This window comes from Xenopus laevis, chromosome 9_10L (genome assembly GCF_017654675.1).
Source record: "Xenopus laevis strain J_2021 chromosome 9_10L, Xenopus_laevis_v10.1, whole genome shotgun sequence".
Lineage (NCBI taxonomy): Eukaryota > Metazoa > Chordata > Amphibia > Anura > Pipidae > Xenopus > Xenopus laevis.
This window is the reverse complement of record NC_054387.1, coordinates 14,921,502-14,945,437: the sequence shown is the minus strand read 5'-3', so window position 1 is coordinate 14,945,437 and position 23,936 is coordinate 14,921,502. Positions and strand designations below refer to the sequence as shown.

At 42.0% G+C, this 23,936-nt stretch overlaps 1 protein-coding gene across 4 annotated transcripts in view; it reads left to right on the top strand.

Moving 5' to 3' along the window:
* The window catches only part of osbpl2.L (oxysterol binding protein like 2 L homeolog), a 47,256-nt gene that overhangs the window by 8,515 nt on the left and 14,805 nt on the right, over window positions 1-23,936 (top strand). Inside the window, exons 1-5 of one of the 4 annotated variants that reach the window (XM_018234084.2) lie at window positions 7,098-7,247; window positions 15,346-15,478; window positions 15,933-16,016; window positions 20,235-20,367; window positions 21,751-21,826. In XM_018234084.2, the coding sequence (XP_018089573.1) occupies window positions 15,442-15,478; window positions 15,933-16,016; window positions 20,235-20,367; window positions 21,751-21,826 (330 nt within the window). In that variant the 5' untranslated portion in view covers window positions 7,098-7,247; window positions 15,346-15,441. 4 annotated transcript variants of the gene reach the window in all.

Genomic DNA, 23,936 nt, shown 5'->3' with positions numbered 1-23,936 from the left:
GAGTTCTCCTTTGGCCATTTTGCACTTTCCCAAGGCTTTCAGGATCCCTTCTCTTCTATCTGCCGATTTCCCTGTCTCTTTATGTGTGGACTGGCCAGGGTTAAATCTGTTGCCAGTGTAAATGCCACAGCACTTGGAAGTCACAGTGTGCCAACACTATAGAAATGTGTGTTTTTTTTAATCCCAATTGGCAAAACAGCTGCTCCTGGCATCCTGGTGAATGATCACTGAAACCTCAGCACAATATTATAATACTATGAATATAAATTAAAGGGGTTGTTCACCTTTGAGTTAACTTTAAATATGATGTAGGGAATGATATTCTGAGACAATTTGCAATTGGCTTTCATTTTTTATTATTTGTGTTTTTTGAATAATTTAGCTTCTTATTCAGCAGCTCTTTAGTTTGCAGTTTTAGCAAACTGGTTGCTAGGGTATCAATTACCCCAGCAACCATGCATTCATTTGTATAAGAGACTGGAATGTGAATGGGAGAGGCCTGAATAGAAAGATGAGTAACGAAAAGTAACAATAACATTAAGGGGCAGATTTATCAAAGGTCGAGGTGAATTTTCAAATTGAAAAAATTCAAATTTCAAGTTATTTTTGTGTATTTCGACTAGGGAATAGTCCAAATTTCATTTGAATTTTTAAATTTATCGTGTACTGTCCCTTTAAGAATTCGAATTCGACTATTCGCCATCTAAAACCTGCCGAATTGGTGTTTTTGCCTATGGGGGACCTCCTACAATCAATTTGGTTTTGAGTCATTTGGTGGTAATTTTTTGGGTTAAAAAGCCTTGAATCGAATTTGATTCAAATTTGCATCGCGATCCTGTTCACTCGTTTTTAAAAAAAAATCTATTTTTTTAAAATAAATTTCGATTGGTCATTTTTTTTTGAATTTCGAGTTGATGGGAGTTGATGAGAGTTTTTAGAAACTCCCATAAACTCGAAATTCAACCCTTGATAAATCTGCCCCTAAATGTGTAGCCTTACAGGGCATTTTTTTTAGATAGGGACAGTGGCCCCCTTTTGAAAACTGGAAAGAGTCAGAAGAAATAGACAAATTATTAAAAAACTATATAAAAAAAAAAGAAATAATGAAGACCAATTAAAAAGTTACTTACACATTCTATAACATACTAAAAGTTAACTTAAAGATGACCCACCCCTTCAACCAGGGTTGTGCAGACTTCTCCTGCTATGACTGAAAGTTTGTATTGAGTACATGTGGACATCCGGGGCCTGCTGTATAGTAAGGCAAGATGATATAATGTTAGGGGCTGTAATGGTGGGATAGTGTGTATAGTAAGGCAAGATGGTATAAAAGAAGGGTCTGTATTGGTGGAATAGTGTGTATAGTAAGGCAAGAGGATATAATATTAGGGGCTGTATTGGTGGGGATAGTGTGTATAGTAAGACAAGAGGATATAATGGAAGGGGCTATAATGGTGGGATATTGTATATAGTAAGGCAAGAGTATATAAGAAAAGGGACAGTATGGGAAGTGAGGGGCAGTATAGAAAATTAAAGTGCCAGCTCCAGGAAGAAGTAAAAAAGCAAAGCTCTGAATAAATGTAGTGAGATGAGGGTATAATTATGGCATTGCCAGCGTGTGTGTATATAGAAATATGCATAATACCTGTGGGGCAGGATTAAGCGAAGCTAATAAGCAGGAAAACACATCTGTAATACCCTGTAAAACACGTATAATTATTACATATAAAGCCTCTCAATGTTGGCTCAGTGAATCACTTGTTTTGAGGTCACATGTTGTCATGTCCCGTGTGACACCTCCAGTGATTGTGTCACTGTCTGCTGCTGACAAGTCAAACGAGTGTTTGTCCCATGGCCGGCATTCCCAAAGGATAACGAGGCATCGCCCGCTCTCATAACTGCTGCTTCTTAAAGGCTACACTTCAGCTCTGAATAGATGGAAAATCCACATCCTGTGTGACTAATTCTTTATTATTAGATTCATTGGGCATGATCTGCAAAGTAGCGATGCAGCAGCCATGCAGCGTGAGGGTTTTATGTGCCCAGTTCTGAGAGGGTGATATGGGAACTGTATGTTCTCCATCACTGTATGGCCATAGACGTAACAATTACGATCGTTTCAATACACACGTGTAGAGCTGATTCGTCAGATATACAGATAGAAACAATAGAATTCTACCTGTATCTGATGATTCAGCACTAACAATGGCCGATGTTCCGGTGCCTTCAAAGGTGCTCGATCAAAATTATCCGACAAGCCTGATCGACGAGCCGACTGATATCCAAGGCTTCTGCTGATATGGGTTGGCTTGTTTCCCACCATACACTCACTGAATATCTTACGAAAATGAGTTTTGTACAATATTATCGGTGCGGCTGTGGACAGAGTCAGAGGTAAGGCAGACACAGTGAGAAGTGTAGCGTGAAATGCTTTCCCCAGTCTGCAAGGCAGGGATTCTGTGGTGCTGCGCAGTAGAAAGTAGGCCTAAGTGAATATTTGTGGGAGTAAGTCAAAGGTGCAGTGACGGCACAAAGGTGCAGTGACGGCACAAAGGTGCAGTTCAGATGCCTGCCTTTCAGTCACATTTGCACCTGTATCCTAGTTAAAGGGCTGCCTATACCTAAAGGGAAAACACCATATATACAGGTTTGGGGTCTGTTATACAGAATGCTCGGGACCTGGGGCTTTCCAGATAACGGATCTTTCCGTAATTTGGATCTTCATACCTTAAGGGTAGGACTACACAGACGTTTTCGTCATGATCGGATGCGCTGCGACAAATCGCATGCAACAGAAATAAGGTAAGAGAGAAATGTCGGATGAAGTCGCATCGTTGATCCGACGCGACACGACGCAGCGTCTGCATCCAACAGTCATGTCATGTTGGATCAACGATGTGACTTGATCCGACATTCCTATCACTTACCTTATTTCCGCCGCATGTGATTTGTCGCCGGCTTTTTTGTCGCTCCGAAAACGTCCGTGTAGTCCTACCCTATGTCTACTAGAAAATAATGTAAATATTAAATAGACCCAATTGGCTGGTTCTGCTTCCAATAAGGATTAATAATATCTTAGTTGGGATCAAGTACAAGCTACTGTTTTATTATTGCAGAGATAAAGGAAATTTTAAAAAATTTGGATTATTTGGATAAAATGGAGTCTATGGGAGACGGCCATCTGTAATTATATATATATATATATATATATATATATATATATATATATATATATATATATATATATATATATATATATATATATATATATATATATATATAACAAGCAAGCTGGAGCACTCACTCGAAAACTGGGTCAACTGCCTGGGTGCTGGTTATATAATAATATAAATAACAAAAAGAACCGCACTCACAGGACTTGATTTGGTGCAAATAAAGTGGTTTTATTCCGACGTTTCGGCTCTGACACTCGAGCCTTCTTCAGGAAATGAACACAGTTGTATATATGGTTTGGTGCCCGTGTGGCCTACACTACGTTGGAAAAGCGTCTACGACTTATCGTGAACGAATGAATAATCACCGCAGCGCAATCAGAAGTGCTTTGGCTTCTGGAAAATCAGACCAACCTGTATCGAGACATTGGCTTAAATTGAAACATACTCTCCCACAATTTAGACACATGATAATTGATCATGTGCCAGCTCCCAAAAGAGGGGGGAATAGGGATCTTCTATTAATACAAAGGGAGAGCAGGTGGATCTTTACATTAGACACTTTGGCACCCAAAGGATTAAATGAGACTCTACCTATGTCTCCATTTTTCTGAAATTTTTCTGAAATTTGTCTGATATTTTTCTGAAATATTTGTTTTTCAACAAAAGTAGACTTTTTCCTTTGCAAGGTTTTCTTCAAGTTCTTTTAACTCGGGACTATTAAAACAGGGACCTTTTTTTACCTCTCTTACCAAATCATCACGGCAAGTGACGATTATTTAAGCCATATTAATCTAAGCACTTTTGTTATTTCTATCAACCAGTATCATTTTTTATAATCCCTTTTCCATATATATAGATTTATCCTACCTACTATTTGCAATACTATGTATCAATATAACACTGTTTATTTGCTGTTACAAATATTGCAATTAACACATGTAGTGGCAACAGTATCTATGTCTTCCCAATCTCTATTATGTTGCGATTTTCTCATGATAGGTGTTTCTAATTCTTAGTTTTTGTTCATTGAGACACACGATGCCCTGGGGTACTATGCCAGCAATGATTGAAGGCAGGCCCTGGACGGTAATACGAACCCACTTAGCTGAACATCCTAAGGACGATTTGACTATTGACTATATATATGGCTCAAGATCCCCATGTGTCAGGTTACTGTCAGTGCGATCAGTAGCTATGTATATCTCCCCTCCTAAACTTCCACTGCTATAAGCCTTTCCCATACCCAATACTAGGGTGACAATGATGAATAGCAAAGGGTGCGAGCAGGGTGAGTTTTATTACGACACCCTGGCTCTAGCACCTCAGCTAAAATGGGGGTTGACAGGCGCAGGACTAGCAGTTCGAACGGGAGTAAGGTGATGCTATATACTTGGGAGGATGAACTTACGCACACAGCATTACTGGCAGATGTTTCGCACTGACACAAGAGGCGGGGCTTACGATCCGGTAACCGACATGACACAGAATGGATACGAGCGGTTGGACGCTGAGCGTACATCACAGTCACGGATGCGATGGGAGTATAGGTTGCCGGCGTACTATGTGGGAACGTTACCGTCAAAAAGGGCGACATATTGGCGATCGCTAACTTTTGGCTGCAGATTAGTCCTCAGGGTAAGTGTCTCTCAACCCGCACTTGTCATTTTTTCACGTTACCAGCACCGATCGTCACACAACTGTGATTACACGCTTGCACTGTAGTAAGTCATATCTTTGCACTAAAACAGACATTGTAATACTATACAACACTTACTATGTAGGCGCTTTGGAAATATGGTATGTTTTAAATGATTTCACTTGCTCACGTATACAGTACACAATGACGTCACACGTTGTAGGTTTTGGCGCCAAAATAGGGTTTAAATGTTTGGATTGTATAATGCACTGTGTTCATTTCCTGAAGAAGGCTCGAGTGTCAGAGCCGAAACGTCGGAATAAAACCACTTTATTTGCACCAAATCAAGTCCTGTGAGTGCGGTTCTTTTTGTTATTTATATATATATATATATATATATATACATACATACATACATACATATATACATATATGTGTGTGTGTGTACAGCGCCTCTATGCACTGATCTCAGGTCATGTCCATATTGCCATTAAATAGAAACAAAGTCACTTATAAACTTTGACATTGGTTAGGTACAAGTATGGTATCGGTTCTCTGGAGATCCGTTATCCAGAAAGCCCCAAATTACAGAATGGCCATCTCCCATAGACTCCATTATAATAAAATAATTCAGATTTTTAAAAGTTATTTCCTTTTTCTCTGTAATAATAAAACAGTAGCTTGTACTTGATCCAAACTAAGATATAGTGAATCTTTATTGGAAGCGGAACCAGCCAAAAATCAGATTCACAATGTTTTTGGATTTTTCACCCGAAAACTTCTGGGTATTTCACGAAACCCAGCGCACATCAAAAAATCATTGGGACTTCTCCCATTGTTGTATGTAACCTTGACAGGTCTGAGATGCCGGATTTTCTAATTCGGACTTTTCCATCCTCGGGATTCTGAAAAATTTGTGTTTTTTTTAAAAGTCCGATTTTATTTTAAAAAAATCACAAATTTTTCGGGATTTATGCATTTGGAGTTTAGTAAATAACCCACTTATACTAATTAATATCACCGTGCTGTCCCAAAGCCTTATTACGCACAATTATGCACATTCTTCGTACAGGAGAAACACTTTGCCAATGTTTGCTCTATCCCCCCACAGTAACGTTAGTTACGAATGCCCCCCAGAGTTGTTTGTTTGCTCCGCTGCACTGGATCTCACCAGGTTTGTATTGATTCTATGTTGGCTAATAAATTCTGTGGTGTTATCGTGGCATCCTCCTCACCTTGTGCCAGAGGTTCCAGACGTTCTGAAATCATTGCTGGAGTTTATTCTCAGTCTGTTCCACATTCTCCCAAAGCAGCTCATTAAACAGTGTGTGGTCTTAGCAAAGTGTTCCTGGCTCTCCATCAATGGAACAGCAGGTAAAAACATAAAAAGGCCAGCTGTAAGAGAGAGAATACAAATGACTTAGTGCTGTTTTACTTGTTTAAGGCCCATGCCAAGTCTAACACCCCATTCTTCTCAGGGCAAAACATAGTGATGTGGCATAAGGGAGCAAGCAGCAGTCCTGCCCTGCTTTATGGCTGAGATTCTAGCTATCTGTATAACAGAGCATTCTGTCCCAGTGGCTGCACAGATCCTATCTTATCCCCATTGTACGCAGCAGTCCTGCCCTGCTTTATGGCTGAGATTCTAGCTATCTGTATAAAAGAACATTCTGTCCCAGTGGCTGCACAGATCCTATCAGATCCCCTTTGTAAGCAGCAATCCTGTCCTGTTTTATGGCTGAGATTCTAGCTATCTGTATAACCGAGCATTCTGTCCCAGTGGCTGCACAGATCCTATCTGATACCCATTGTAAGCAGCAGTCCTGCCCTGCTTTATGGCTGAGATTCTAGCTATCTGTATAACAGAGCATTCTGTCCCAGTGGCTGCACAGATCCTATCTGATCCCCATTGTAAGCAGCAGTCCTGCCCTGCTTTATGGCTGAGATTCTAGCTATCTGTATAACAGAGCATTCTGTCCCAGTGGCTGCACAGATCCTAACTGATCCCCATTGTAAGCAGCAGTCCTGCCCTGCTTTATTGCTGAGATTGTTAATATTCTTAAACACAACCTTATAAAATAATTATTTCCGTTGTTACCCATGGGTTTCCTGTTATGCTGTTTATGTTGCATGTTGTAAATATGTAACACTTAGGGATAGCCTTTATTCCGAAATTAAGCTTCCCATAATTAGACACAGGCCGAAACTAAGGGAAGGCATGCACCTGCTTTGTGCTGGGTTGCTAAGCTCCTTACAGCAGCCAAACAGCTCCATATTTGGCTTAACCTGTTCCACCTGTCCTACCAACGTCGCGCTCCACATTTTATTCAAATTAGCCAGGTTTAGTAGAACTGGCTTCCGCTTGTACAGCTCAGCATAGAGCGCAAGGGTCAGCTCTTGGAACCATCTCTCTCTCCTTCAGCCCCAGGGACCAGGTAAAAATCAAAATATTACACGCAAACACTTGCTCAGCTTTAATTTATTCTCCTTTCTCTCTCTCTCTCTCTCTCTCTCTCTCTCTCTCTCCATACAGCTTCACCTGTAGAAGTGTGTAGGCTGTGCATTATGTAGATAGCATCTAAAATGAGTTTTTTTACTTTGTGCCGGAAACCAGTGTATAATTTATGTGTCGCAAATGGATTATTTTGCAGGATGCATATAAATACGGTGTAGGCAGTCATTTCCAACTTCGTTTTGCTTCGTTTTTTCTGTTTGCTTAAATATTTCATTATCAACGCTTATTTCTTTTTGTAGGAACCTTAGGCAGAGAACACAATTTGCTTTTGAATAGGAAAGTTTATATTTTATACAGTTTTGGAGTTTGTGTGTTTTTATTGCTGAGCTGGGTAATCTTATTTGTGGTTATGTTTCTTTCCATTGGACCTTAGGGCAAAACAGACTTAACTGCGCCACATTGACACTTCTGTTGTTGCACTATAACGTGCTGTGTGTTCTGGGAGGTGCTGATATTCAGTGGTACTGTTTGACCTCCTCTCTTGAATTACTATCCCTGTCCCTACTGCTGATACCCTACTGTGTCATTATTGCCCTTCTTTCTCAATCTAGGGACATTGTCGCTCAAGTGCTCTAGTGTCTCCATCTCCTATCACTATGTTCCTCCTCTGTCCACTTCTTTCTCTACTGCAGGGGTCCCCAAACCTTTTTTACCCATAAGCCACATTCGAATGTAGAAATAAGTTGGTAAGCAACACAAATATGCAAAAAGCTCATGGGAATGCCAAATATGGGCTATGATTGGCTATTGTTAACCCCTATGAGGACTTGCAGCCTATAGGAGGTTCTGTTTGGCAGTACACTTGGTTTTTATGTAACCAAAACTTGCATTTAATCCAGGAATTCAAAAAAATAAGCCCCTGGTTTGAGACCACTGGGAGTAACATCCAACTGTCTCCATCTAGCTTCCCCATCACCCCCGTTGTCTGCCTTCTCCATCTTGCCCTGCCATCTCCATCTTGCTTTACCATAACCCTTGTTCTCTACTGTGTCTAACTTGGCCCGCTTTCTCCTCATTGCCTTTTAATATCCATCTTGTTATAAGTCCCCATTGTACTCTACAGTCACCATCTTGCCCGACTATACCCGCTGTTCTCCACTTTTCCTGCCTACATCTTTGCTAGGTCTCTGCGTAGAGCACAGTTTTATCTCCATATTCCCCAGCTGAGCTAAAAGCTTGTTAGCAGGTTATATAACTGTCCACACTGGCCCATAAATCCAGGCTTTTTGTTGGCCATGTGACTGTTACATGTGGGTCTCGTATATAAACGGAGGCAGTAAATGTTATTTCATAGGAAAGGTTTGGCTTTTCAGGGTATACAGAGAAGAATGTAATCCATATAGCTGGCCTGAAAGGGAAGGCTGGCTGGATACTTGAAGGAACTGATTGTTAGGTGAGTAGCAGGGGAAAAAGAGAGGAACAGGTATGTGACCTGTTATCCAGAATTCTTGGGATCTGGGGTTTCCCTGATAACAAATCTTTCCCTTCTGCATACCTTAAGTCTATTAGGCTGGTTTTGCTTCCAATAAGGTTTAATTATATCTTAGCTGGAATCAAGTACAAGCTACTGTTTTATTATTACAGAGAAAAAACATTGGATTATTTGAATAAAATGGAGCCTATGGGAGACTGGCTTTCCATAATTCTGAGCTCTCTGGATAATGGGTTTCCATATAACGGATCCCACATACCTTTACTGTAGCAGAGCCATATCTGGGCTGTGTGTATGGAGTTCTGATAAAATGCATATATGAATCATAAATAACCATATAGATGGATCAGCGACTGTGAGTGCAGAGTCCTATGAGTCCAGGTATAGCCTTATGTAAATTAGATGATCCCTTTGTGAGTCAGTGTTCTTACCGGTGCATCCGTGGTTTCTGAGCAACACGGCCAATATACATATCTATATATATCACACACTACACAATGTAAATGTATGTATCTATTGGGCTTGTTAGTAAACACGTTCCAGTGGGACTGACCCATCTCATGAGATGGTCGGTGGAGTTTCTTTTATTTAGAACACATAGGGGCAGATATTAGAATACAGACAGTCCCTTCTTGTTAGAGAACGGCAGTCTTGTCTTGCTTTATGGCAGGGATTTTAGCTACTCTTTGTCACCCGCTGCAGTGATTGGTATGATTTCTTCATCCAGAGTCCAGAGAATTTCTCTAACCTCTCTGGTTCTTCCAAGCAAATTCTCTCAGAGGTTTATCATTTCTCTCTGCAATGAGATGTCCCAGCTCACTGTTTCCCCTTAATATGCACAAAGAATTAGCGTTGGGTCAATGAGCATCTCTATTTCCCTATGTGATTGTGATCTGTGGCATGTACATCTCCAGTGTCCCGTGGCTCATGGGGGATGCTGGGAAATGTAGTGTATAATAAAAGACAGAGAGCACTGAAAATCTGCAGGGAATGTGGTGCATCAGGTTTGGGGTTTGTATGCAGTATGTGACTATACCGATACCATTGTGTCCTTTATTTTCTCCAGATATGATGTAGCACCTGTTGAGTCAGCTGTGAGGTTTCTCTGGTTCATGCCATATCTGCACAGTCACGCTGTATTATTTCCCTGCTGTGACAAACAAATCCTTGTCAACCGAAATAACCGCCCCTTGGAATCACAGTCCCATGCCCTGCTGTTACCTTACCCAAGTGCTTCTCTGGTCCAGATGCAGGAGGAATTAATGTTTGTGGCTTTTATATATTTATTTAGTTTCTGTAACAACAAGAGGAAGATGATGATCAGGCAGAGTTTGGGGATTGCGTTATTTCCCCTACCAATGTTCTTACAGATAAAACCGTGAATATCTGTTTATTAAGCAGTTCGGGGGGATTAAAGGAAATATGAAACCTGCATGGAATAGGAATATGTTCAATCATAGACCTTATTCTAATATAATCTGGTAAAGAAGAGTGTGTTCTGTACCTTCAGTAACACTAGAGGAGTGTAAGGGTCTGGTCACACGAACAGATTTGGGGAGACTAGTCGCCCCAGCGACAAATCTCCTCTTCTTCCGGGCGACAATCTCCCCGAACTGCCTTCCCCCTGCCCTCCGCCGGCTAAAATTAAAATCACCTGTGGCAATGCACACGCAGCGCTACGTTTTCCGAAGTCGTCCAAAGTTTCCTCGTGAGGGTATTTCATTTTAGCTGGCAGAGGGAAGGGGGAAGGTAGTTCGGAGAGATTGTCGCCCCGAAGAAGAGGAGATTTGTTGCTGGGGCGACTTATCTCCTCGAATCTGCTCGTGTGGCCAGACCCTTAGGGAATCAATATGGCATCTCCCTCATATATGTAGAAATACAAATACACAGTGAAGGAATGTTCTGGGCACACAATAAGCTATACCCTCATACTGTACTGTCTAAGTGAAACAATATGGCACATCCTTCCCATATGTATAAATACAAATATACAGAGAAGGAATGTTCTGGGCACACAATAAGCTATACTCTCATACTGTACTGTCTCACGGAAACAATATGGCACCTCCCTCACATATGTAGAGATACAAATATAAAGAGAAGGAATGTTCTGGGCACACAATAAGCTATACCCTCATGCTGTACTGTTTTAGGGGAAACAATATGGCACCTCCTTCCCATATGTATAAATACAAATGTACAGAGAAGGAATGTTCTGGGCACACAATAAGCTATACCCTCATACTGTACTGTCTAAGGGAAATAATATGGCACCTCCTTCCCATATGTATAAATACAAATGTACAGAGAAGGAATGTTCTGGGCACACAATAAGCTATACCCTCATACTGTTCTGTCTAAGGGAAACAATAAGGCACTTCCTTCCCATATGTATAAATACAAATGTACAGAGAAGGAATGTTGTGGGCACACAATAAGCTATACCCTCATACTGTGCTCAAGCATCATACAGTATGGCAGCTCCTATCTACATATACTCCAACACTGTGTTAATGGCGTTTGTGTTAAGGATTTTTGGGGGACTTGTGGGGGGGGGGATGCAAATCATGTCTCTGAAGTTTTTAGAAAGACTTCGGAAGACCTTGCAGTGGGAGCTAGACAGAGCCATATCATATTCATATTTTCTGACCCTTTGTTTGTAATTATTCAAATAAGGAAACACTGATCCAAAGCCTAATTAGAGATGAGCTTGCCTAATCCATGCATACCCCTAACAAACAGGAGCCGGGAGGGGGAGTACGTGCCAAAATGAAGACAAATGTAAATAAATTGAGCCTTAATCCACTGTGCGATGTCTGTTTCTGTTACATCCAATTACCGTCCTGTAAGTGAAGCGTCCCCTGAATTCTGATTATTCTTATACCTCTACTGGACCCTCTCAGAGAATCACTGGAAGGCTATATGTGTCCTTTGCTGTGTAACCCTGCATTTTACTTGGTGTTTTACCAAGTATCATTGATATCGTTGGTTTATGTCTTGAAAATGCTGAAAATTGAGTGGGAGAGGAAAAATGACATATAATATACCATGTCCAACTTTCAGCCTTCAGCATTGAATGACACCCAAGTGACACATGCAGAGGGCAGGAGAGGGGACTCCTATGTGTGTTTTGATATAGGGGGATGATGATGATGATGATGATTATAATAGAAAAGTCCTGGGTCACTGAAGTTGTGGGGAAGTCCTTTTTCTCAGGAAACTTTCACTTTAAAAATTGCCGTGACCTGTGCATAGTCAGCCCCTGAACTCTCTTTATCTTGCTGTGCTGACTATGCACTGGAGCACATGACTACTGAAAGAGTCCCGGGGTAAATACCGTACAACAGCAGCCGTCATGCCAAGGAAACAAGTCTCACACCACCACGTGCATCTTGTGCTTTCTGCTTGCTTCACACTTGCACAAGTACTAAATAAAATATGTACTGTCAGTATGAGGGTATAGCTTATTGTGTGCCCAGAACATTCCTTCTCTGTATATTTGTATTTATACATATGGGAAGGAGATGCCATATTGTTTCCTTTAGACAGTACAGTATGAGGGTATAGCTTATTGTGTGCCCAGAACATTCCTTCTCTGTATATTTGTATTCATACATATGGGAAGGAGGTGCCATATTGTTTCCCTTAGACAGTACAGTATGAGGGTATAGCTTATTGTGTGCCCAGAACATTCCTTCTCTGTATATTTGTATTTATACATATGGGAAGGAGGTGCCATATTGTTTCCCTTAGACAGTACATTATGAGGGTTTATCTTATTGTGTGCCCAGAACATTCCTTCTCTGTATATTTGTATTTATACATTGGCTCAGCTGTTCCTGGTATAGAGAAGCAGAGCTGTTCTGGTGGTTCAGGAGTGGGGACTGTGCAGGTGCCGTAAGTTGGCTTAGTAAGTATAGTTCTCCTTTAACTTTTATCCCTAAGTTTGAGGCTGTTTGACAGTTACAGGGCCCCTTGCCCGTACTTTCTGCTCTCAGCTATTGGCATAATGCCCTGATGGCTGGCGCAGGTGAATAGGTTTGCATATTTATCATTATCCTCCCATTTGGATTCAGGCTGTAGGAATATACATATTCTGGGAGATTTTGTGTGTTTGGCGCCTCGGGGAAATCTTCCGATTTCTCCTGTTTTGCTCCTTTTTTGTTTTTGTTGTTTTTTTGGAAATGTCATTTTGGTCGCTTCTCCAGGGAAATTAAAACTGCCGATTAAACCAACGCAGGTTTCCGCGGTGACAGCTGATACCCGGTAAATTGCAAAACAGAGTGAAAAGTCTCGAGTTTTTTGAAGAAAAGATAAAAAATAAGAAAGGATTAGCAGAATGTGAATATTTTGATTGCCTGTAGGATTTGTATAATTTGAAATTCAGATTATTGCACATTTTGGTTTGTAGTAATTGTGTTTGTAGCAGTGCCAGAATCAAAGTCTGTTGGATCTGTTTAACTTTGTGTGGGCGTCAGGTTGAACTCAGTAACCGCTCGGCAGGATCAAACTACAATTCCCAGCAGCCCCTGAAAGGCAAAGGAGTTCTATCTTAGCAGCTGTTGGGCTATAAATTTGCTTAACATGACTACCCACGGTAGTATCTGTTTGTGCACTGTGGGTTCTTTCTCCTGAAATGAAGCTGAAGTCAGCCTTGAATGCGTCTTTGTGGGTCGTCAATCAGCTGCCTTCTTCTATATTGTTTCAAATGTGAAAACCAACAGGGTAGAGGCAGATACAGATATGGGATTCGTTATCCAGAGAGCTCCAAATTACGGAAAGGCCATCACCCATAGACTCATAATAATAATTCACATATTAAAAAAAAATTTCTCCGTAGTAAGAAAACAGTACCTTGTAATTGATCCAAACTAAGATATAATTAACCCTTATTGGAAGCAACAATCCGATTGGGCTTAATTAATGTTTAACGTATTTTTTAGTTTACTTAAAGCAGTGATCCCCAACCAGTGGCTCATGAACAACATGTTGCTCTCCAACCCCTTGGATGTTGTTCCCAGTATCCTCAAAGCAGCTGCTTTATTTTTGAATTTCTCGCTTGGAGGCAAGTTTTGGTTGCATAAAAACCATGTGTACTGCCAAATCGATTTTCATGTAGGCTGCCAGTCCACATAGGGGCTACTAAATAGCCAATTACAGCACTTATTTGGCACCCCCATTATTCATTCTTGTGTTGCTCCCCAACTCCTTGTTCATCTGCATGTTGCTCACGGGTAAAAAAAGATTGGGGACCCCTGACTTAAAGTATGGGAATTCAAATTACGGGAAGACCCCTTATCCAGAAAACCGCAGGTCCCAAGCATTCTAAATAAGAGGTCCCATACCTGTACAGCTTTCAGTGACAATTACCTACATTAACATCTTTCGGCCCGTTTATATTGTGTAATCTAATGGATTCTGGAAAGTTTCATTCATTATGTAACATATGCACAGTTTAAAGATGGAAGGTCCCAAAGGGATACTGTCATGGAAAAACATGGTTTTTTCAAAACGCATCAGTTAATAGAGCTACTCCAGCAGACTTCTGCACAATCTAGTTCTCAAAAGCGCAAACAGATTTTTTTATGTTCAATTTTGAAATCTGACATGGGGCTAGCTATATTGTCAGTATACCCAGATGCCCCCAGTCATGTGACTTGTGCCTGCACTTTAGGATGGAACTACTTACTGGCAGGCTGTTATTTCTCCAACTTAATGTAACTGAATCAGTCTCAGTGGGACTTTTCTTTTACTATTGAGTGCTGTTCCTAGATGTACCAGGCAGCTGTCATCTTGTGTTAGGGAGCTGCTATCTGGTTACCTTCCCATTGTTCTGTTGTTAGGCTGCTGAGGGGGGGGAGGGAGGGGCTGATATCACTCCAATTTGCAGAAAAGAATGACTGAAGTTTATCAGAGTACAAGTCACATGACTGGGGCAGCTGGGAAACTGACAATATGTTTAGCCCCATGTCAGATTTCAAAATTGAATATGAGAAAATCTGTTTGCTCTTTTAAAAAATGGATTTCAGTTCAGTATTCTGCTGGAGCAGCACTATTAACTTATGCGTTTTTAAAAAAACATGTTTTCCCATGACAGTATCACTTTAAGGAACAGCTACACATTGAACCCTCAGCCAAATGAGGAGCGCAACCATCAGAGCCTTGAATGTTGCACAGCCCGAGCCACGTACGTCTCCCTTCCAACCTTGATTCTGGGAACAAGCAGTGATAGTGCAAGGGGGTCACACTCGGCAGCCGCTATCTTTGGGCACATGCACTATGCCTCATATGTGAAATAGCAACACATTCATTATATAAAGTATAAGAGCCGGCCTAGGGGATCCGGAGCTCAGTAGGGTAACGCGGCAGAGTAGATTTTGGAGGAAGTTATTTTGTGGATGAAGAAGCAGTTCTTATTACATGGCACTCTGACCGAAGGCCACACATTTATTAATCCTTTTATTAATGATAAATGTGAGGTTTACTAAAGAAAATCTAGAATAAACACGGATTGTGGTTCCTGTTTAGGGAGCTGACCATACAGCAGCCATATTGTTCTGATAACTGTGTCCTGTCTGCCTTGCAGGTCTGACAGGGAATCCCTGTCCCTAAATGAATAGCAGCCTGGCAAAGAAGATGCAATAGTCGCCATTCCTAGAACCTACACACCAAGCACAACACCATGAACAGCGAGGAGGAGTTCTACGATGCCGAAACAGGTAAGAGATTGAATAAGTCTCACTGCCTATAGGGATTCTTAGTGCTGATTGGTTGTCTGCATTGCAGGATAGTGGCTCAGTAGGAGCAATGTACCTGTGTTGTTTTCCTGCTCACCAAAAAAACATTTATTCCAAGTCTCTTATATATGAGGCATAAGGCCTCTGCCATGGGATTCTCACTTTCTGTTTCTGTGGTGCTTAACTGATTGTTATGGCTAAAAGATAATAAGTAATTGTATAATTAACTGAACTGAAGTAGGAAGTTTGTCGGGCTTGTGGTTTTAGTTTGCGTAGGCTGTCTGGCACACAGGTCTGGACACAGAGGCCCAAACAGCCCACACAGAAGCCCAAACAGCCCAAACAGAGGCCCAAACAGCCCCCACCAGCTATGGCAACATACAGCCCCCCTGTGTGCCATGACTCCATCTTTTGTACTGTGTATGTGTCCTCCTAGAAGTGGCACAGGGGACACCTGGGAAAACAAATGAAGATGGTGGCATAACACTCAGCAAACAGTACCCCCGGCTGGCACCAGTAGGTAAGTGATTATAATTATTGGGGGTTACCTTATACCTTTCACCCTTCAGTGATTTACCTTTTCTTCTCATTTAAATAATTTTACCATTCCTCTTGTTTTAAAGGAGAAGGAAATGTCCAATCCACGTAGTGTCAAATGATAGGGCCCTCCCAAAATTGTAATGACCTATCTGACTTGCTCGCTCACAGGTACACCTGGCCGGTGCATTTTTCTGCAGGGGTACTTCCGAGCAAGCAATTCTCTTCCTCTACCCTAACATTTGGCACTCCCCAAGGTTTGGACCTTTCTTCCTCCTTTAAATCTGCGCTACTCCCCGACATCTCCCCGATATACTTTCCCACCAGCAATAAAGTAAGGCACATCATGTTCCAAAGTTTCCTGAGGTTGCGTTGTGACTTATACTTTCCTTCTATAAGCAAATAATACCTACTAAACCCACTTTCATTGGCAGCTTGTCTGTTATACTTGCAGTAAGGGCATAGGCAAACCAACCAAAGAAATGTGCTGTAAATCTCCACCAGCACCAAGACAATGGAAACCTTTAGCTTCCCCATCACAAAATACATTCCCCCCAAATGTTCATGTGTTGTATTAGTGCAACCAATGAAACCCTCTCTGATCCCTTCCCATCATGCCTTTCCCCTCCAGTGCCAGGGACCCTTGCTATATTTTATCAACCATTTCTTCACTTGACCCAGGCAGGGGGGAAACTTTTTCTCTGAAAAGATCCATCCTTCTGGCACTGCCATTAATACTCTATACTTTGGGCCTAGATTGGACTTGTCCATAAACAATGGCACTGCTATTAGTAGGCTTTTGAGCCAGGAAGGGCTGCCATAAAGTGGTAGGGGGCTATAAGAGAATCTTATTAGTAGTGTAGCTGATACTGTATCTGTACATAGATCAGGGCACTGAGTTTTGTCCTTGCATCCCCCGACCCATCTTGCTCAGCTATATAAATTACAGAGCTGGTGAGGTTATGTGGGTTCATAGATGAATGTTTGTGCAATACATTGTGGGCCTTCTGTAGCAAAGCACCGCCTGCTGGAGAGTCAAGGGTCAGCCGTAATTTCAGCTTTTCATTTAGTGAATGGGGAAGTGCTTCGCCTATTTCCCCTGCAGCTCCAGGCAGACAAGGCAAGTCTTGCACACGCCGCTCTTGGTTAGTAAATTCTATTTGCCATGTTTTAAAGCTTGCTAAGATATATGTAACCTAAACAGCACCCACAACACCTCCCTTGCATTGGCAGGGATTTGGAGCAAGGGCCACGGAAGGGGGATTTTTTTTTATTGCTCCCGATGAGTCTACTTTCAACAGTTGCCAACAGTTATATCCGAGTGCAGGGAATGGAATTGGGGCTGTTGTTGTACCGCTTTCCATACTCTTCTCTCTGACGAATGTGCCTCTTACTTTTCTTTTCTTTGTCTATTGACTGTGCCTTTCTCTCTGACTCTGTCCCTTAGTACCTCTCTTTTTTTACTGAATCGTTCTCTCTCTCCCCCGTGTCAGTCTCTTTGTACCTCTCCCTTTTTCTATGTCACTCTGTTTCTGCATGAGATTTTCTTTCCATGTGTCTGTCTCCACTTATCAGTATGGCCTTCTGTCTGTCCGTTTCTTTGAGCCTAACCCTATTTCACCTTTCAGGCTGTATCTGTGTGGCTCATTCATTCTCTCATTTTATGCAGAGTATGTATATACAAAGCTGATATCCATTCCCATAATAACTTACATACAGGAGGCGTGTGGGCACCCACGGGACAGATCTGCCTTGGCATTGATCTGCGCATATATGCAGCAGGGCACAATGGGAGCAAAGCAGGTTGTGTGCATATGGGCTTACAATCTAGAGCTTCACATGTACAGATTTGGATAAAACTGTGGAGTTGATTAAAGGGTGAACGAGGGCATTGGCTGTTGGGAGGAGCTGTACTGAATAAGAGTCCGTGCCGGTGCGTGTCTGCTTACTCCGGTAGGCATAAGCCTTTTGGGGACAGACCTGCCTCCCCTTATGTTTTGCTTTATTAATGGATGAGTGTGTCAGCACCAGGGAACAGAAGTGTCCCCAGGCAGCAGAGGGAAGCAGAGATCCCCAGGCACCATCTATACAGTGATGGCCCTACTGCTCAGGGTTCAGAGTAAAATCTCCCTGTGAGGACTGTGTGCCTACGGAGGGGCCTAGACCGTAGATATAATGACTCTGTTTCTATTTGCTTGTGCTGGGACATTAACACTCAGCCCTGGATACACCTGCTGCCTAACTACACCTTGCGCAAAGTACAGCATTTCCGGGGGGCCTCTTCTTTGTTTCATTCATGCTTTTGCAACTGGCTTCTGCTATATTGTTTCAGTAGTCAGAAAAGGCAAGAAACAGTCAGATACTTCTTTCTCATACTGAACAGCAGGGAGGCATATGGTTACCGTATTTAGAGAGATATATTAAATGCAAAAGCAAGGCATAAGATGCAGCGAATACTTGGAACTTGTCATTAGGGAGAAACTGGAGAGCTTGGAAACGGATTTTGGCAGCAGATCGATTTTGTACGAGTGACAAGATGCTCCAGATGGCCGAGGGTTTTCCTCATTATCCTTTAATTGGATAACGATAGGCTGAGAAATGGGGAAATATTTGGAGAAATTAGCCCCTAATGCAAACACTTTTGCTTGGGCTGCGGCCTCCTGGCTCATTAATCCAATCATTATTCCCACCACAATTCTACCAGCCATTTAATGTTGGTCACCTACCAAGATATGATTAATTACCTATCTCAACATTAATTACCAACCACTACTCTGATCTGTTTACCTCTTTCTTCCAGATAATAATCAGTCTCACCCTAACTGACCTTCAGGCTGGGCCCCCTTAGCTCATAACAAGGTTAAAAATATATAGAAACATTGGGGTAACCGTCACCCTGCTATAGTTCCAGGGGTACGTACCCAGGACACATAAGCACTCACCCCTAAATCTCACCCTAACTGATCTTCAGGTTGGTCCCCCTTAGCTCATAACAAGGTTACAGATATATAGAAACATTGGGGTAACAGTCACACTGCTACAGTTCCAGTTGTACCCACGGCACATATAAGCACTCACCCCAAATCTCCCCCTAACTGACCTTCAGGCTGGGCCCCTTAGCTCATAACAAGGTTACAGATATATAGAAACATTGGGGTAACAGTCATCCTGCTAGAGTTCCAGGGGTACCCAGGGCACAAATAAGTACTCAACCCAAATCTCCCCCTAACTGGCCTTCAGGCTGGGCCCCCTTAGCTCATAACAAGGTTACAGATATATAGAAACATTGGGGTAACAGTCACCCTGCTATAGTTCCAGGTGTACCCAGAGCACAAATAAGCACTCTCACCCCAAATCTCACCCTAACTGGCCTTCAGACTGGGTCCCCTTAGCTCATAACAAGGTTACAGATATATAGAAACATTGGGGTAACAGTCACCCTGCTACAGTTCCAGGGGTACCCACGGCACATATAAGCACTCACCCCAAATCTCCCCCTAACTGGCCTTCAGGCTGGGTCCCCTTAGCTCATAACAAGGTTACAGATATATAGAAACATTAGGGTAACAGTCACCCTGCTATAGTTCCAGGTGTACCCAGGGGCACATATAAGCACTGGCCCCAAATCTCCCCCTAACTGGCCTTCAGGCTGGGCCCCCTTAGATCATAGCAAGGTTACAGATATATAGAAACATTGGGGTAACAGTCACCCTGCTATAGTTCCAGGGGTACCCAGGGCACAAATAAGCACTCTCACCCTAACTGGCCTGGACTGGACAGACAGGACTGATAATAAGCAAATAACACCTGCTAAATCACTAAATTGCTAAAAAAAATAGGCAAATATACGTATAAAGTGCCTTTTAACCATCTTCCTGCTGGATCCTAAAATCTATGGCACCACCTGTCAAGTACCTGACTGCCTTTGCCGTCGATTTTATGTTTGCGGTTTCGGCATCTCATTGTTTGGCAGAATTAAAGGTCTCTAGCAGGGAAAGGGTTAAATAAAAATGTTTCAATGACATAACACAAGTTGATTGCTGGACACTTGGACTTTATCCATATCCTGGAAGCCTGGGGAAGCACTCAAAGTTGCACAACTACAGTAATACAAAAAAACGTGATGACCTTCAAACTCAGGGAAAACCAGCATTCAGTGCCAGTTGCCTAACGCCAGCTCTCTCTTTGCTCTTCCTCACAGGCTTGGACTCGGATAATTCCTCCGGAGAGTACACAGACACAAACCAAAGAAGCTCCCAGATGACTCTCACCAACCAGCACGCATCTGCAGATGGGGATAGAGGAGTGCAGGAGAATGGGTTCAAGAAACACCGGTAAGTCTGCTTCTGCTCTATTACAGGGAGTTCCAAAGCATCTTATACCTGTTTTCATGTGACTGTCAGCAACTCAGGTTTCCTTTATGGCAGAGATTAAAAATACAGAGCGCAACCTTGTAGGATCCGTTATCTTTTATCTGAAAGTATGGCACTACTGACTGCAAAGCTCTGTCTCTGGTTTAGCTGTGAAAGTGGGAGCGATAAGAAGGCTTAGTCAATGCAGAACAAACAAAACCAATGAATGTTTGAAATGCACAAATACCTGGAATCAAAACCTCTGATGTGGCAGATAGTAACGCAGTGCTAATACTGGGAGTGTATGCTGTTAAGCCGATCCATGTGTTACACTATATAAGTAGGTGAACCACATGAACTTTGGTGTAATAGAAAGGATGTTATTGCCATGAAGGTCATTGTTTACCCAATACCCAGTTTAGCAGCAAAAAGGTTATCATCATTAATGTGTGAAGGTCCTGCAGAGCTTTATCTTATCCTTGCATTCCACTTGACAGGGAAAGGGTCAGTAGGGGCCCCACAGTACTTTGCTTCTAGCACACAGTCAGCCTTATTTGTAGGACTGGTGGTTCAGTAATCTATAACTAACCCCAGTAAATAGCAGTATATTGTCTCAGAGACACTACTAATCAGTGGCAAGTTCAAACATTTAACAAATAAATTGTGTCTTTGGTTATTATATTGTGTTTCTTTTTTTTTTCTTCCACCCCTCACTAGATGATATCTCCCATACCTGTATAGATAAGTCCCATTAATATGGCCCAATTGTTCTTTAAAGGAGAAGGAAAGGTCTTTAAACTTGTGGGTTCCTAAAAGTTAGGCACCCCAAGTGATCGCATGTACTTGCGTGAAACCCCGCCCGGGATTCTTCCAGCTAGCACCATGGAGCTATCCTCTTCCGGATTCTTCTATCTTCAAATTTCCTGCATGCACAGTAGACCGAAATAGCCAACTTCTTCGTTAAAGTTCGGGTTTTCACGCTACTGCACATGCGCAGCCGCGAGACAAAAAGAAGAAGCCAGAAGCTGATCACTCCGTGATGCTCTCTGAATCTATTGCCGGTGCAGTTTTCTTCTCATAGGAGCACCAGCCCAGGGTTTCAGGTTAATACATGCGATCACTTGGGGTGCCTAACATGTGGCACCCAAAAGTTAAAAGACCTTTTTTTTCTCCTTTATATTCTGATCTCTACATTTAGAACAAAATTGCCCTACAGTTGTGACATCACTTTATTATAAAGTATATTATATGCCCAACTAAATCCTAGGACCTGCCCAAACGTAAGCTACAGACCTCCATACTTAGGTGCTGGTGTAATCCATTTATTCTGGATCTAATATGGGTTTTTTGTCTTTTCTCCTCTAGCACCACGCTGCCAGCCCCTATGATCCCCAGGAATAACTTCAGTGTTTGGAGCATATTGAAGAAATGCATTGGGCTGGTAAGTGAGCAACAGTGCAGGTGGCAAATTACCTGAGCAACCATGCATTAAATTAAATAAGAGGACCTACATAGAACGATAAGTAATAAAAAGTAGCAATAACCATATATTTGTAGCTTTACAGAGCATTTTTTTTAAATGGGGCCAGTGAACCCCCTTTTTAAAGTTTGAAAATGTCAGAAGAAGGCAAATGATTAAAAAGAAAAAAACTATAACCATAATCACAGGATGAATGTTATGTAACAATTGTTGTGTTGATACTGTAGGTATTTACAGTAAATAAGTTGATATTTCGTATTAGTGTGTTTGTGCAACATCACATTGCCTTGTTACTGTTGGACCTACTTTCTGCTATCTATCTATCTATCTATCTATCTATCTATCTATCTATCTATTATTATTATTAACATGTATTTATATAGCGCCAACATATTGCGTAGCACTGTAAAGTAAATGTGATTATACAACTAAATCACATGAATTATATACATAGAACATATGGAGTTACATACATCACAATCAATACAGGTACAAAAAGGTGAGGAAGGCCCTATGCATAGGCATACACTCTAAAGGGAAGGGAGTAATACACAAGGTGTGGGAATGGGCAAGATCGAATTAAGTGGGTGAGAAATGTGGTACTGTATGTGGTGTTGCGTTTGGTAGTTAAGCAGAGTGAGGGTAGGCTTCTCGGAAGAAGTGCGTTTTAAGAGATTTCTTGAAAGCAGAAAGGTTGGGAGAAAGTCGGACAGACCGTGGGAGAGAGTTCCAGAGGAGGGGTGCAGCCCTTGCAAAGTCTTGAATGCGAGCATGTGAGGAGGTAATGAGAGAAGAGTTAAGTAGCAGGTCAGTAGAGGAGCATAGTAAGCGGTTGGGTGAGTATATAGAGATGAGTTCAGAGATGTAGGGTGGGGCAGAGTTATGAAGTGCTTTGAAAGTCAGTGTCATTAATTTGAATTTGATTCTGAAAGGTAACGGAAGCCAGTGCAGGGATTGACAGAATGGCAAGGCAGAGAAGGAGCGGTTGCTGAGGTATAAGAGCCTCGCAGCAGTGTTCATTATGGACTGGAGAGGTGACAGTCTCTGGAGGGGGAGGCCAATTACAAGAGAGTTACAGTAGTCTAGATGTGATATGATGAGAGAGTGAATAAGAATTTTGGCAGCATCTTGGGTGGTAAATGATTGTATTTTGGATATGTTCCTTAGGTGGAATTGACATGATTTAATAAGTGACTGGATATGAGGAGTGAAGGACAGGGCAGAATCTAGGATAACCCCAAGGCACCGGGCCTGGGGAGATGGGGTGATAGTGGAATTGTTAACTATGATGGATACTTCCGGGATGTATCTGTTAGTTGGAGGAAAGAGAACCATTTTAGTTTTCGAGAGGTTTAATTTAAGGTAGCGTTGCGACATGCAGGTAGAAATAGCGGACAGGCAGGAGGAGACGCGAGTTAGGAGTTCTGGGTTGAGATCAGGAGATGAGAGATAGATCCGAGTATCGTCAGCATAGAAGTGGTAGTGGAAACCATACGAGTTGATTAATTTGCCGAGGGAGGAAGTATAGAGCGAGAATAGTAATGGTCCCAGGACAGAGCCTTGAGGAACTCCAACAGAAAGAGGTAGGGGAGGAGATGATACTCCATTGTAGGAGACACTGAAGGAACGATTGGTGATGTAAGAAGAGAACCAGGACAGGGCGGTGTCACGAAGGCCAAGTGACTGGAGGGACTGGAGGAGGAGAGGGTGATCTACAGTGTCAAATGCGGCTGAGAGATCAAGCAGTATTAGTAGTGAGAAATGATTGTTGGCTTTAGCGGTTAAAAGGTCATTAGTTAGTCGAGTCAGGGCAGTTTCCATGGAGTGCTATCTATCTATCTGTCGGACTGGTACACGTGTTGTTTTCTGCCTACTTCATTCTATTTTCCCTGGAGGGTGTATTTTATTTTCAGAAGGCTTCATTGTGATTTGTTATGCAATGATTTCTTATTAGCAGACAGCTCTAGCATATCTAGTCCACTTACCTTCTTGATATTTGCCACTCTTCTATCTTAACCTATTCATTTTCATATCCAGATACTAGTGTGAAAAAGGAAAAACTGCTGTGAGT